This window comes from Oxyura jamaicensis, assembly GCF_011077185.1.
Source record: "Oxyura jamaicensis isolate SHBP4307 breed ruddy duck chromosome Z unlocalized genomic scaffold, BPBGC_Ojam_1.0 oxyZ_random_OJ72400, whole genome shotgun sequence".
Classification (NCBI taxonomy): Eukaryota; Metazoa; Chordata; class Aves; order Anseriformes; family Anatidae; genus Oxyura; species Oxyura jamaicensis.
In genome coordinates this window covers 101,966-115,083 of record NW_023305602.1, presented here as the reverse complement: position 1 = coordinate 115,083, position 13,118 = coordinate 101,966, and the positions used below count along the sequence as shown (strand labels likewise).

The 13,118-nt window shown below is 48.1% G+C and overlaps 1 protein-coding gene across 1 annotated transcript in view; it reads left to right on the top strand.

The window, feature by feature from the left end:
- The window catches only part of LOC118158714 (CUGBP Elav-like family member 4), a 926,766-nt gene that overhangs the window by 831,737 nt on the left and 81,911 nt on the right, over positions 1 to 13,118 (top strand). Inside the window, exon 8 of the mRNA XM_035313400.1 lies at positions 5,309 to 5,458. Coding sequence (XP_035169291.1) covers positions 5,309 to 5,458 — 150 coding nt within the window. The remainder of the gene's footprint in view (positions 1 to 5,308; positions 5,459 to 13,118) is intronic.

Here is a 13,118-nt window from a genome sequence, read left to right as displayed (position 1 = left end):
CAGAAGGAAGGAGCAGAGGTGACCAGATCCATTTTTGGGGCTGGAAGAGGGAACCTCTGCTGGGACTGGGGCCAGCTGGGGGTCAGTGTCTGTATCATGAAAAAGTCAAAGAGGGGGCCAGCAGTGAACTGTTGGGCTAGCAGTGCGTTGTGCTGAGCAGCACTCACTGGTTGGTGAGGAGAATGAGGGGGCTGAGACCCACCAGAGATGGGATTCAATGGGTTTTGGAGGAAGGAGGGAGCATGCCAGAAGGGAAGGCACTGGGAAGGGCTCCCAGCCATGACCCTTTGTGTTATCCCTTATACAGCTTCCCCTTAGCTCTTAGCATCAATGGAACAACATCACAAAACATCCCAGTGACCTGTGCTGGTTTATTGGTTGTTCATAGACACATGAAGGATCAGTGCTAGTGCTGCCACAACTAGGCATGTCCAAAAACAAACAAAATAAGGTTTGTGGTGAGATGCTATGTTATTAATGAGATGAGCTGTATCTTTGGGACACATAAGTATTGTGCTGGTGTGAAATAGGACTGGAGGTGCTCAGGGAAGACCTTTGGTGCTACCTGGAATGCAAGCATTTGGAAAGAAGGTTTCTTGCTGCTGGAGCAGAGACAGGTAGTCAGTGAAGGGCTGCCAGGGTCTGGCTAGACTGTGACAGGTCACAAGAAGCCTGTGCTAGGAGGTGAGTTATGTTATTCAGAGGCAGAGAATTAAGCTGGGATGGAAACAGGACTGGCTTTCCTGGGGCTTGAAGCACAGGTCAAGGAACTGGGCAGGACAGGTAGTCATGCAGTGGTGGGTGGCCTAACAGCCAGGCACTAGGGTGGCAGCTGGGAAAAGCAGGGCCAAACTCTGAAAGAAGTGAGAATTTTGAGAGCTTTGTAATATACTGCTGACTCTGGTAGGGGAGCAGAAGATTCAAGGATGTAACTGCAGAGAAGGACCATTTCTAAGGGACAGTTTGGGATAGAAATGTCCCGGGGGTGATGCCAGTTGTTCCTATGAGAGGTACTGGAGGTGATACTGAGCTCAGTGACATGGCATTGCAGTGAGCAATGCACTGAAGCACTGAGCTAGCCTGGAGAGGAGAAGCTTGACATGGGTTTGGGTTGATATGTGGCAGGAGTGAGCTAGGCCTGAGCCAGCCATTGTGCAGCCAGTGGTGGGAAGGCAGGATCTGGGACTCCTGCAGAGCAGAGTTGTAAGAGAGCAGCTTCACTGCTGAACATGGAGAAGTCTGCACCAGCACTGGAGCAGGAAAGGGCCGACTGACAGAGCAACCAGGAAAGAGCCCTGGGGAACGCCACTAGTGACCAGCCTCCAACTGGATTTGACTCCATTCACCACAACCCTCTGGGCCCGGCTATCCAGCCAGTTTCTAACCCAACAAAGCGTACGCCAGTCCAAGCCAAGAGCAGCCAGTTTCTTGAGGAGAATGCTGTGGGAGACGGTGTCAAAAGCCTTGCTGAAGTCAAGGTAGACCACATCCACAGCCTTTCCCTCATCCACCCAGCGCATCACTTTGTCATAGAAGGAGATCAGGTTCGTCAAGCAGGACCTGCCCTTCATAAACCCATGATGACTGGGCCTGATCGCCTGCTTGCCCTGCAAGTGCTGCGTGATGACTCTCGAGATAATCTGCTCCATGAGCTTCCCTGGTACTGAGGTCAAACTGACAGGCCTGTAGTTTCCCGGGTCAGTCCTCCGGCCCTTCTTGTAGATGGGCGTTGCATTTGCTAGCCGCCAGTCAACTGGGACCTCCCCCGATAGCCAGGACTGTTGATAAATGATGGTAAACGGCTTGGCCAGCACCTCTGCCAGTTCTCTCAGTACCCTCAGGTGGATCCCATCCGGCCCCATCGACTTGTGCACATCCAAGTGCCGTACCAGGTCACCAACCATTTCTTCATGGATAGTGAGGGCCACATCTCTCTCCCTATCCCCTTCCACCAGTTCAGGGTACTGGGTATCCAGAGAACAATCGGTATTGCCGTTAAAGACTGAGGCGAAGAAGGCATTAAGCACCTCCACCTTTTCCTTATCTCTTGTAACTAAGTTTCCCCCCGCACCCAGTAAAGGATGGAGATTCTCCTTAGTCCTCCTTTTTGTGTTGATGTATTTATAAAAACATTTTTTGTTATCTTTAATGGCAGTAGCCAGATTGAGCTCCAGATGAGCTTTGGCTTTTCTAATTTTGTCCCTGCACACCCTCGCGATATCCTTATAGACCTCCCTAGTGGCCTGCCCACTTTTCCAAAGATTATAAACCCTCTTTTTTCTTCTAAGATCAAGCCACAATTCTCTGTTCAGCCAGGCTGGTCTTCTTCCCCGCCAGCTCGTCTTTGGGCACGTGGGGACAGACCGTTCCTGCGCCATTAAGATTTCCCTCTTGAAGAGCGCCCAGCCTTCCTGGACCCCTCTGCCCTTCAGAACCGCCTCCCAAGGGACTCTACCTACCAGTGTCCTCAGCAGCACAAAGTCAGCCCTCCAAAAGTCCAGTACAGTGGTTTTACTGGTCCCCTTCCTGGCCTTGCCAAGAATAGAGAACTCCACCATTTCATGGTCACTCTGCCCAAGACAGCTCCCAACAATCACATCCTCCACCAGTCCTTCTCTGTTTGTGAAGAGAAGGTCTAGCGGGGCACCACCCCTGGTAGGCTCACTAACCAGCTGCGTCAGGAAGCTATCTTCCACTTTCTCCAGAAACCTCCTAGACTGCTTTCTCTGGGCTGTGTTGTGCTTCCAGGATATGTCAGGGAAGTTGAAGTCCCCCACGAGAACCAGCGCTGACGATTTCGCAACTTCTGTCAGCTGCCTGTAGAACTCCTCATCCGTCTCCTCGTCCTGGTTCGGCGGTCTGTAACAGACCCCGACCAGGACGCTAGCCTTGTTGGCCCCGCTGATCCTAACCCAAAGGGACTCGACTTTGTCATGCCCAGCCTCGAGTTCTACAACATCGAAACACTCTCTAATATAGAGAGCCACTCCACCACCCCTTCCATGCTGCCTGTCCCTTCTGAAGAGCCTATAGCCAGTCATTGCAGCACTCCAGTCATGAGAGTGGTCCCACCATGTCTCTGTGATGGCAACCAAGTCGTAGCCTGCCTGCTGCACAATGGCTTCCAGCTCCTCCTGTTTGTTACCCATGCTGCGTGCATTGGTGTAGATGCACTTCAGCTGGGCCATTGCCTTATCCCCTGGCCTTGCTATTGTTCCCCCTGGCACAGCTCCAGCAAACCTTGCTTCAGCCCCATCCCCTTTCTTACCTAGTTTAAAGCCCTCTCAATGAGCCCTGCCAACTCCTGGCCCAGGATCCGTTTTCCCCTAAAAGATAGGGACCCATCTGCAGCCATCAGGCTGGGTGTCGAGTAAAGTGCCCCATGGTCAAAAAACCCAAGATTTCTGTCTTGGCACCAGCCCCTGAGCCACGTGTTTAACAGGTGGGCTTTCCATGTCCTCTCTGTACCCCTCCCTGCCACTGTAGGGATGGACGTAAACACCACCTGCACTCCCGCTCCATCCACTAACCGTCCCAGTCCCCTAAAGTCTCGTTTAACAGCCCTCAGGCTTCTCTCTTCAATGTCATCACTACCTGCCTGGACTATCAAAAGAGGATAATAGTCAGAGGGGCGAACCAGGTTGGGAAGCTTCCTGGCAACATCCCTGACCCTGGCCCCAGGGAGGCAGCAGACTTCCCTACGGGTAGGGTCAGGCCGACAAATAGGGCCCTCTGTCCCCCTGAGGAGAGAGTCTCCCACAACAATCACCCTTCTGTCTTTCTTGGTGGAGGCAGTCCTGAGGCGTGGAGTTGACCTCCTCGCCCTAGGCATCCTCCTGGGTACACTTGCTACCTCTTCCTCACCCACTGGTCTCTCAATCTCCAGGGCCTCAAACCTGTTGCGTAAGGGCACCTGGGAAGGTGGGGCCAGAAGGGGAGGGCATCGCCTGCATCACCCTTTTCCATTCCTCCTCAACTCCCAGATCCCCTCCCTCTGCCTGATGGCCACAGGGCAGGGAGTCCACCCCCATTTGGGGTGTCTCACCCCGATACCTCTCCTTGAGGCCCTGCAGGGAGTCGCTCCACCAGTCTATCTCCCGCTCACACTCCCTGATATCCCTCAACCTCTCCACCTCCTCCTTGAGCTCCACCACCATGCAGACCAGGTCATCCACCTGCTCACACACACAGTTTCTCTGCCTCCCGCCGATGGCAGCAACAGGCTCAGACACTCCCTGCATCCAGTGGCCTGAACCACTGCACTTTTTAACGGGTAGTCGCTCTGGGTGCGTACCGACTTCCTGGAGAGCGCACCGTGCCTGGTGGAGACCATTATCGCCTCGCTAACGGCTGTCGTTGAGGAGGTGTTACGTACGGGCGGGGGAGAGCGCTCTGCCCTTCCTGCGCGAACTGCCGCGCCCCGCCCTGTTTGCCCGTCCTGGTCGCCGCGCTTCTGGTCGCTCGCGCTCCCTAGGGGCAGCTTTTGAGCGGCTGTGGGAGGGGGCGCTGCTGGCTTCGCCTACGCCTCGTCAGCGTCCCTCACGAGGGCTGCCGGGTCCTGGCGGCTCCCTCGAGTAGACTCGATGCCGGAAAAATTAGCCCTGCCTGGCCCGATCCCCCGCTCTGCTGCAGAACGCGTCTGCCCCGGAGCCGATCGCCTCGGCGACTTCTGTGAAAACTTCTGTGAAAAACAGGTGTTAGAAAAAGTGTCTGGAACATTGAAAAAAAAAAAAAAAGTGTTTTGATCTTTCCTAAGCAAAAGAAAAACTGCTAGAAAAAAAAGACTTCGGTAACCCAGAATTCCTAAAGGCATTGGAGATATTGGCTGGGCACTGTGCCTCTGTGCTGGTTGCTTGTTCTCCCGCCATTAAGGCATGGAAGTTGCTGGGTGTTTGGGTTGCCGGGCAAAGTTGTTGACCAATGAATGGTTAGTGGAAAAATAATGTCGTGGGGCAAATAGTATGAGAAGGGAGCCTATCCTCATTATGGGGAGGCAACATGGATAATGAAGTTATGCCCTCGATAAGAGAGATGAAGTTAGTCCCTCAGTAAGAGAGAATGAAGCTATGTTATCAATAAAGTAGCAGCAGTTACTGATCCTAAAAGAACCCTGGTGTCCGTGTGGTCGTTACGCCACAGTGGTGTGAGCAGTCCCTTTCTTTGTGAGAAAATTTGGAAGATTTTTCATTTCTTGAATTATCAGAAGGCTTCTGTGTGGTGGTGATAGCTGTTGCGTCAGTAGCTTTCTCCATGTAGTTATTGCTTCCAGTACTCATCAGCTTTAATTTTGTGTTCTCCCCACTTGCAGGTGGAAGCACGCCTCCTGGTATAACTGCACCAGCTGTGCCTAGCATCCCATCTCCAATTGGGGTGAATGGTTTCACTGGCCTCCCACCGCAGGCTAATGGGCAGCCCACTGCAGAAGCCGTGTTTGCTAATGGCATCCACCCTTACCCAGGTAAGCCAGACCACAACCTGCTCCTTCAGTCCTAGGGAAATTGTCTACATCTGAGGTAGTGTAAGCTACTTCAGAAGGATTATACCTTGCACCTTCAGACCATGTGCACAGGCAGTGGGTGCTGGTCTCCAAAACAACAGCTGCATTCAAACCCTGTTGCCTTACCAGGTCTGGAGACTGAAGCTCCTTCAATAAAGCCACAGAACTGGCTCAGCTTCACCCTTCAGTGGTACACCACTGAGGCACAGCTGCTAGGATTCATAGACTGTGACAAGCTCAAAAGATCCAGTATTGAAGGGGTGATTTTGCAAGTCCTGGCAGTCAGGAATGAATGAGGCAGATTAAAGAACAGGTACTTACCTCTGTATCGGTACTTAACAAATATATGGACACTGTGAGGCTGTAATCACCATGAACTTAGGGGTTTACAGGTCCTTAATGTGCACCGACATTTTTCCAGGGTCCTTGGGATTTGATACAGCCCTCTGCTCCAGGCTGTACTTTTGATGGAAAGATCTTCCTAAACAATTGGTGTACACATACTAATAATACCAATCATAACAATAAAAAATTAAGTAAATGTTACTAATTGATCCTAGTCACCAAAATACACAAAGGCATATTTTACCCTGGGGCACTCAGATTAATCTAGTCCATTAGGAAGTCAAACATTCAGTCAGATACTCCAGCCAAAAACTCTGCAAAAGCCCTAACGATAAGTAAATAAATAAATAAATCTTTCCATCTCAACTAGTTCTGAAAACTCATAAGATTCAACATCACTGGGGAGATTATGAGCTACAAGGAAAAATATCACATAACGCAGAAGTACAAAAGTCTTGCCTAGTTACTGCTCAAAGTCACTGGAAAAAAAAAAAAAAAAGGCAGAACACAAAACAACTGTGAATCTAGCAAAGGAAAGCCCAGAAATATCAAGAGCATTGAAAAAATAGTTATAATTTCTTCCCACACACAGCTTGTAAACATTTAGCTATGAGTTCAACTTTAAGCAGAATTGAAATCAAGGGTCTTACTGTGCTAGAAGTTAGACGTGTACATGTTTGTAGCAGGTTAGAGGGATGGGGAGCTCTTGGTAGCTTATGGTGAGGCATCAGAAGATTGAAAGAAGCCTTAGTGTGCTCAGTGAGCTCAGCCACCACAGCAAGAAAGCACCCTATCTTTAAGGTGATATAAATATATCCATTGGTTCATCTAAGCATCTACCTGTTTGCCAGTCTGTCATCTCTCTGTTTATCCATCCCTTTCTATGTCTATATTTTTTTCTGCTTTATCTAGCTCCTCTTAGCTAATTTTCCATGATACATTACTGCAGATATCAGAGAAAAGATGATCTTTCTAGATGAGTCATAATGATTTGAGCTTTCATTACTACCTCCAAATACTCCCATAATTAAAGAAAGCTTTGAGTTAGGTATTTCATCTAAGATTATATGAAAGGTAATGGCCTTAATCTGATCTTTTCTGAGTTTTGGAGAGACTTGTTCAGTCAGCAGTCCACAGTAAGCTCCTGCAAAAATACCAAAAGCCTAACACACTGAAAGGTAAAAGTCATCCTAGCTTCACTTCACTGCAGGATGAGGGTCTCCTCTCTGCCAGTAGAGCTGACTTCCAAAAATTTTGCTTTGTGTGAAGTTGGGATTTATCTCAGCATGTCTTCAGCAATACATTGGTCCTTCCCAGCTTCCCCATAACTCAATGACATCCTAAGTGACAGCAGAGGTGTAAAGTGGTCAGCCAGAACCTTACCGTTCATTTTATTTCTGCCTGTCCAGACTAGCAATGAAACCTTGACAGCAAGCTCCTTTGTAGCAGGTTAGGTGTAGGACATGTCATGTGTTTGCTCCATCATATTCTCTTCCTTCTCATGAGCATTAATGCACCCTCCAAAACTTTATTCCTTGCCACAGGCTTTATTGAGGCCTAGAACTTACCAGCATTAAAAAAAAAATAATAATAAAATAAAATAAAAGGATTAGACATTTATGTGGCTAATGAGAACGTCCACAGTCACATTAGATTAGATAAAAATGTAGAAAGGACACAAACCTTCATGTTTTATGGTATAATCCAGCCACTAATTGCTTGGGGTTAGAAAGAAATTTTCATAACTGGGCAGCTTATTCCATCATTGTTCATTATGTGATTTTTCACACTTTCCTCTGTAGCATCTGTTATTGACACTGCCCCGTGGTTCTGCATTTCTGAATGCAAGGGTAGAAATAAAATATTAAAGCTAAGCATGCAATTGCATTAACACTATAGAGAAGAAAAGAACATGCCAATTCCTATTCAAAGTCAGCATCTTCCAAAAAAAATCTTTTGTGATATATTTCTCATTCTGAAAGTGGCCAAGAGTGCTGCAATATTATGTATGCAACCATAGCAAGACTAGTCTTGCTATGGTTGTGACTTGCTATATGTTGTTTAATGCCTGAATTTTGCTCTCAGATACTCTTTCATATTCCACAAAAAAACCTGAAATGTGGGTTCTGACCATTATATCCGGTAGCAGAATGTGCTTTGTTGCCTGAAAGTAGCAAAACAGGCCAATCAAAATCTGTAGAGGCATGACATCCACATCATTCGGACCCAAATAAATCCCATTAATTGTGTACTTTGTCTACACGTCCATCTTTGTGTCTCGCTATAATATTTTTGATGTTGCATCTAAATGACTTCAAAACTCCAGTCTTTGCACTACAAAAGCAGGTGCAAATCATATAATTGTATTTGTCCTGTAGTTTCAATATTTTTTTTTGTCTTCACCAGTGCTCTTTTTTTTTTTTAACATTCCCTTTGTCTGGAGCAGGAACAGACACACAGTATCATTTGGGTCTTAGTTTTTTCACTATTGAAACCCCCATGACTTTGGAGCAAAGGCAAGAGTAGGTCAGACAGAGACTCCCCAGATCTCTGATCACAGCTCCAGTCCCTGCAGTTCTCTCCTTCTGTGGCTTTGGTTGGGCTATGGATCCATGCAGCTATGGATCCATGCAGCACCGCCAGAAAACAATTCCTTGCAGACATACGCTTTGCAAGCCATGCTCACATCCTCTCCAAGCTCAACCAGTACATACATAATGCTTCATCATGCACTTTTTGGTATGGACAGAAAAACAAGGGAGCAAAAATTTTGCCTTCAACTAGCATGAGTTCCTTTGGAGATTTGGCCTTTTTGTGCATTAATGCCTGCCCTTTAGTCTTTCAACTTGCAGAGCTATTGAACATGGCAGTGTGTCACAACACATAGTGGGGACAAAGAGCATAATCTGTTGTGCCATGATCTGGCAAGTCACTTTGCAGCAGCACAAGAGCATTTGCCATTTTCATATTCGTCATAGTAACAAGGATTGCGCTCTTCTGCCAACACTTCTTAGCCACCAAGAGCCCAGTGCCTCTCTTGTAACAGTGTGTGACCTACAATAACAGTGGAGGCCATCTGCACTGTTTTCTGCTGTGTTTCGCACCATCAAAATTCTGCTCTCCAGGAATGGGTCTTTCCCCTACTGGATTGCATTGTGAGGATCTAGACAAAATGCTTGCTGCAAAAATAAAGCCTCCTCAGGAAGAGAAGAAGAGGGCAAGATGAGAAAACTGGGAGATTAAAGGGTATCAAACGAGAGAGACAGGAGCAGCTGTCATGGGTTCAGTGACTCAAAATGAGGGAACTGGAAGGGGGCACAGAGCACAGCACTCAGAAAAGAGTGAGCACTGCTCTGTCATCTTCTGCCCAGTGATGTGCCCAGGAAGGAAGCATAAATATAGTCCATACTATCCTGGGCCAGGGGATGTCCAGCCCAACTAGAGCCAGGGGTGGAGCCAGTGGTAGGGCAGCTTAGAGGAGCCTCAGATGGGGAATGTTTTCCAGGATGCTGGTTTCTTCAGTGCATTTAGTCTGGGCATGTGTAACTGAGGACAATGAAAGAAGACTTCCCTCAGATGTCCATAATGCACTATAAATATGTTTCCTCATTCACAGCTCTCGGTGCTACTGTTTCTGACTGCCTACCACTACCAGGAATAGCTTTATAACTCCTCATTGCAGACACTGCAGAAGTCCCTCCACTCCCCTTTATTTATGCAGTGGGAACATCTGGGCTTGCAAGACAGCAAGCTCCACTTCATGCCCTACTTGAGGCCCTCTCTGGTGAGGACTACCTGTCAGTACAAATGGGCAGCCAAGCTTTTATGCCTACCTTTCCAAGCCACAGCTGAGACTGGCAGCAAAGGTGTCCCCCATGGGTGAATTCCTGTGCTGTAGAAACTCATGTCTTAGGAACTGACGTGAGACTATCAATTCATTTTCCTTGGCTCAACAAAGAGCCATCAGGCAGTAACCAGTTTCACCCACTGCCAGCAGAGACGGGATTCAAACTCCATCTGTAATTATTATCATTACCCAAACTCATTTTGTAGGGGAGGAGTTGCCGGTATGCTGATATGACAGCCTTATCTGTTAGTTTGTCAATTAGCTAGCAGCACTGCTGATAGGCAGGCTGCTGCTCCAGGCCAGTTGGTCACAGGATCAGTCCCGATCACAACAGACGCCCTCCGGTGGCATTGGCCAGGATCAGGGATTCCTTTGTGCAGGCAGAGAAAGGGACTGGCTTCCCCTGCCCCAGTGAATGCCCTGATATTTCAAAGGGGTCACACAGAGTTCCAAAAGCAGGTGAATGAGAAGAACAGAAAAGGAGTGACCTTCCTGCACCTGTAGAAGGTCCAGGATGAAAGCAAAGCCCCCTAGCATTCAGTCTGGTCATACACCATGCCCTAGAAATTACCTGGCTCAGCAGCCCCGTTACTTGCTATAGGAAATCTTTAGTTTCATTGTGTTTGTCCACCCTAAATCCCTGAATGAGAGCTTTCCCTTTTATATTTTGTACCAGCAGTTCAAAAAATGCAACAGTGAGCTCCTGAAACATCATTACGAGTGGGAAGCATTTATTTGACCCATTTGTAACTATCTGTCACGTGCCATAAACCACACTTTACTGGTAAAATAAATAAGTGAATGTTCTGGTTTAACCCGGCCGGCAGCTAAGCACTACACAGCCTTTCGCTCACCCTCCCCTCTCCCTCTCTGGGAATGGGGAGAGATAAGGTCGCCCCTGAGCCTTCTCTTCTCCAGGCTAAACAATCCCAGCTCCCTCAGCTGTTCCTCGTAAGACTTGTTCTCCAGTAACCATTGTCTCCACTTGTCTCCACTCACCATTAGACTTTTGCACTGGCCATATGGGACTATTAAAGGGTGAATGAGTCTTGCTGATCACTCCTTGGCTCTCCAGTTGATGAATTAGCTTATGGATGGGAATCAGGGAATCAGGGAGTCTCGCTTGGTGTGATATTGCCACCAGTGCACAGTTGTGGTAGCGATTGGCACCTGCTGTTCTTCGACTCTCAGCAACCACACAACAGAAGGGTCCTCTGAGAGACCAGGCAAGGTAGACAACTGTTTAATATCGTTTGTCTCTAAGGCAGCTATGCCAAAAGCCCAGCGGAGCCCTTTTGGGTCCTTGAAATATCCTCTTAGTCTATGCCAAGGATGCACGGAACATCCGGGCCAGTCACAATACGGTGCTTTTGCCACTCATTCCCAGTTAGACTCAGTTCAGCCTCCAACACAGTTAACTGCTGGGATCCTCCCATCACTCCAAAAATACTGATGGGCTCTGGCCCTTTATAGCTTGATGGCATTAGAGTACATTGTGCACCGGTGTCTACTGAACCCTTATACTTCTGTGTGTCTGACGTGCCAGGCCATTGAATCCGCATAGTCCAATAAACCCAATTGTCTCTTTCCTCCCCCTGGCTGGAGGCAGGGCCCCTCTAGTCCTGGTCAGAATCTTCATTTCTGTGTCTGAAAGATTGGAGCTGAGCACTGGAAATAGGAGCAGCAAGTTTCTCAGAGAACCACCATTTTGTGACTGTTTTTCCTCGCAACTCATGTACCCGTGCCTCTAGGGTCGCGGTAGATTTTCCATCTCATTTCCTCATGTCCTCTCCATGGTCACATAGGTAAAACCACAGGGTGGCATGGGGTGTGTACCCACTATATCGTCTTCCTTGCACAGAAGGACACTTACCCCTGATAGCTGAGACACTGGTTTGTACAGGTGGGGGGGAAGATAAATTATCTTTAAGTTGGTGGACCTTTTCAGAAAGTTTCTCAAAGTATTCTCTTTTAGTTGGTGGAACTCTTGAGAAAGTTTTTCCACAGCCGAGATGCAGGCCTGTAGGGAATTGGAGAGACTTTCTTCGTACTGCCGAAATTTTTTAGCCAATTCATACACCATGGGTTACTCATGGTCTTTCCAGGCCATTATTGCCAATGAGCTGGCATATGATGATGGTGCACTTCGTACAAACTTACGCCACATGGGTCGTGTACACTTGACTTCATCTGGATCTGTAGATATTTGTTCATTGTCTAGGTCTCTATAAATCACCTTCCGTACGGCTAATTCCCTCAGGTACTGGATTCCCTTCTCCATAGTGGTCCACTTGCCTGGTAGACATACAAGTTCTTCCTTGTAGGGATACCTTTCCTTCACAGCTGACAGGAGACGCCTCCAGAGCCTGTAGCCTGGTGCTTCATCTCCAATTGCTTTGTCAATGCCTGCATCTCTAGCAAGGGATCCCAGCCGCCTGGCTTCCCTGCCCTCTAATTCCAGACAGTTGGCTCCCAGCACCGGAGCAGCCAGGTGACAAGCTGCTCACCTATGCAGCGACCAAAATCTTTTCACACATCTCGTAGCTCACGCTGGTATAAGGTTCGGGTAGTTAGTGTTGTTTTTGCAGCATCTTCATCTTCATCCTCCTGTTCCTCTGATGGCCTGGCCTCGTCTTCTCCATACTTAGTCTTAGCAGGAATTTCTCTGCATTCTAAATGTTCTGACTCTCTAAACCATTTTGTCATCTTGGTTACGGGTGCAACCGACACTTTTACAATTTGATTCCCTGGCTCAGCCTTGGGGCCCATTGTAGGGCTTGAAGTGGCCGCAGTGTCTGTCAATGGGTTTATACTGGCATAGAATGCAGCTCGGTAGGCATAGGCCAAGCCCCAGCACATTGCAGTGATTTCTGTATGTCTGGTATTGCCAGGGTGATGACACACCTTCTTCAAGCACTCCACCAGTTTTTTAGGATTTTGCAGTTGTTCAGGGGTGAATTTCCAAAGCATCAGAGGTGCCCACTGCTCTAGATGCCTGCCCATATCCTCCCACTCTCCCTGCCACTCATAACTATCCCAGGTTGGACACCAAAAGGACTGTTGTGGTTTAACCAGGCCGGCAGCCAAGCAACACACAGTCGTTCCCTTCCCCTCCCCCCTCCCTCTCTGGGATGGGGGAGAAAATCAGGAAAATGAAGCCCGTGTATTGAGATAGAGACAGTTTATTAGGACAGGAAATAAAAGGAAAATAATAATAATAATGATAATGGTACTACTAATAATAATGTATACAAAACAAGTGATGCACAATGCAATTGCTGACCCGCTGACCGAAGCCCAATCTATCCCCAAGCAGCTGCCCCCCCCCACCCTGGCTAGTCACCCCTATATATTCAGCATGATGTCAGATGGTATGGAATACCCCTTTTGCCAGTTTGGGTCAGTTGTCCTGGGTCAGTCCCCTCCCGC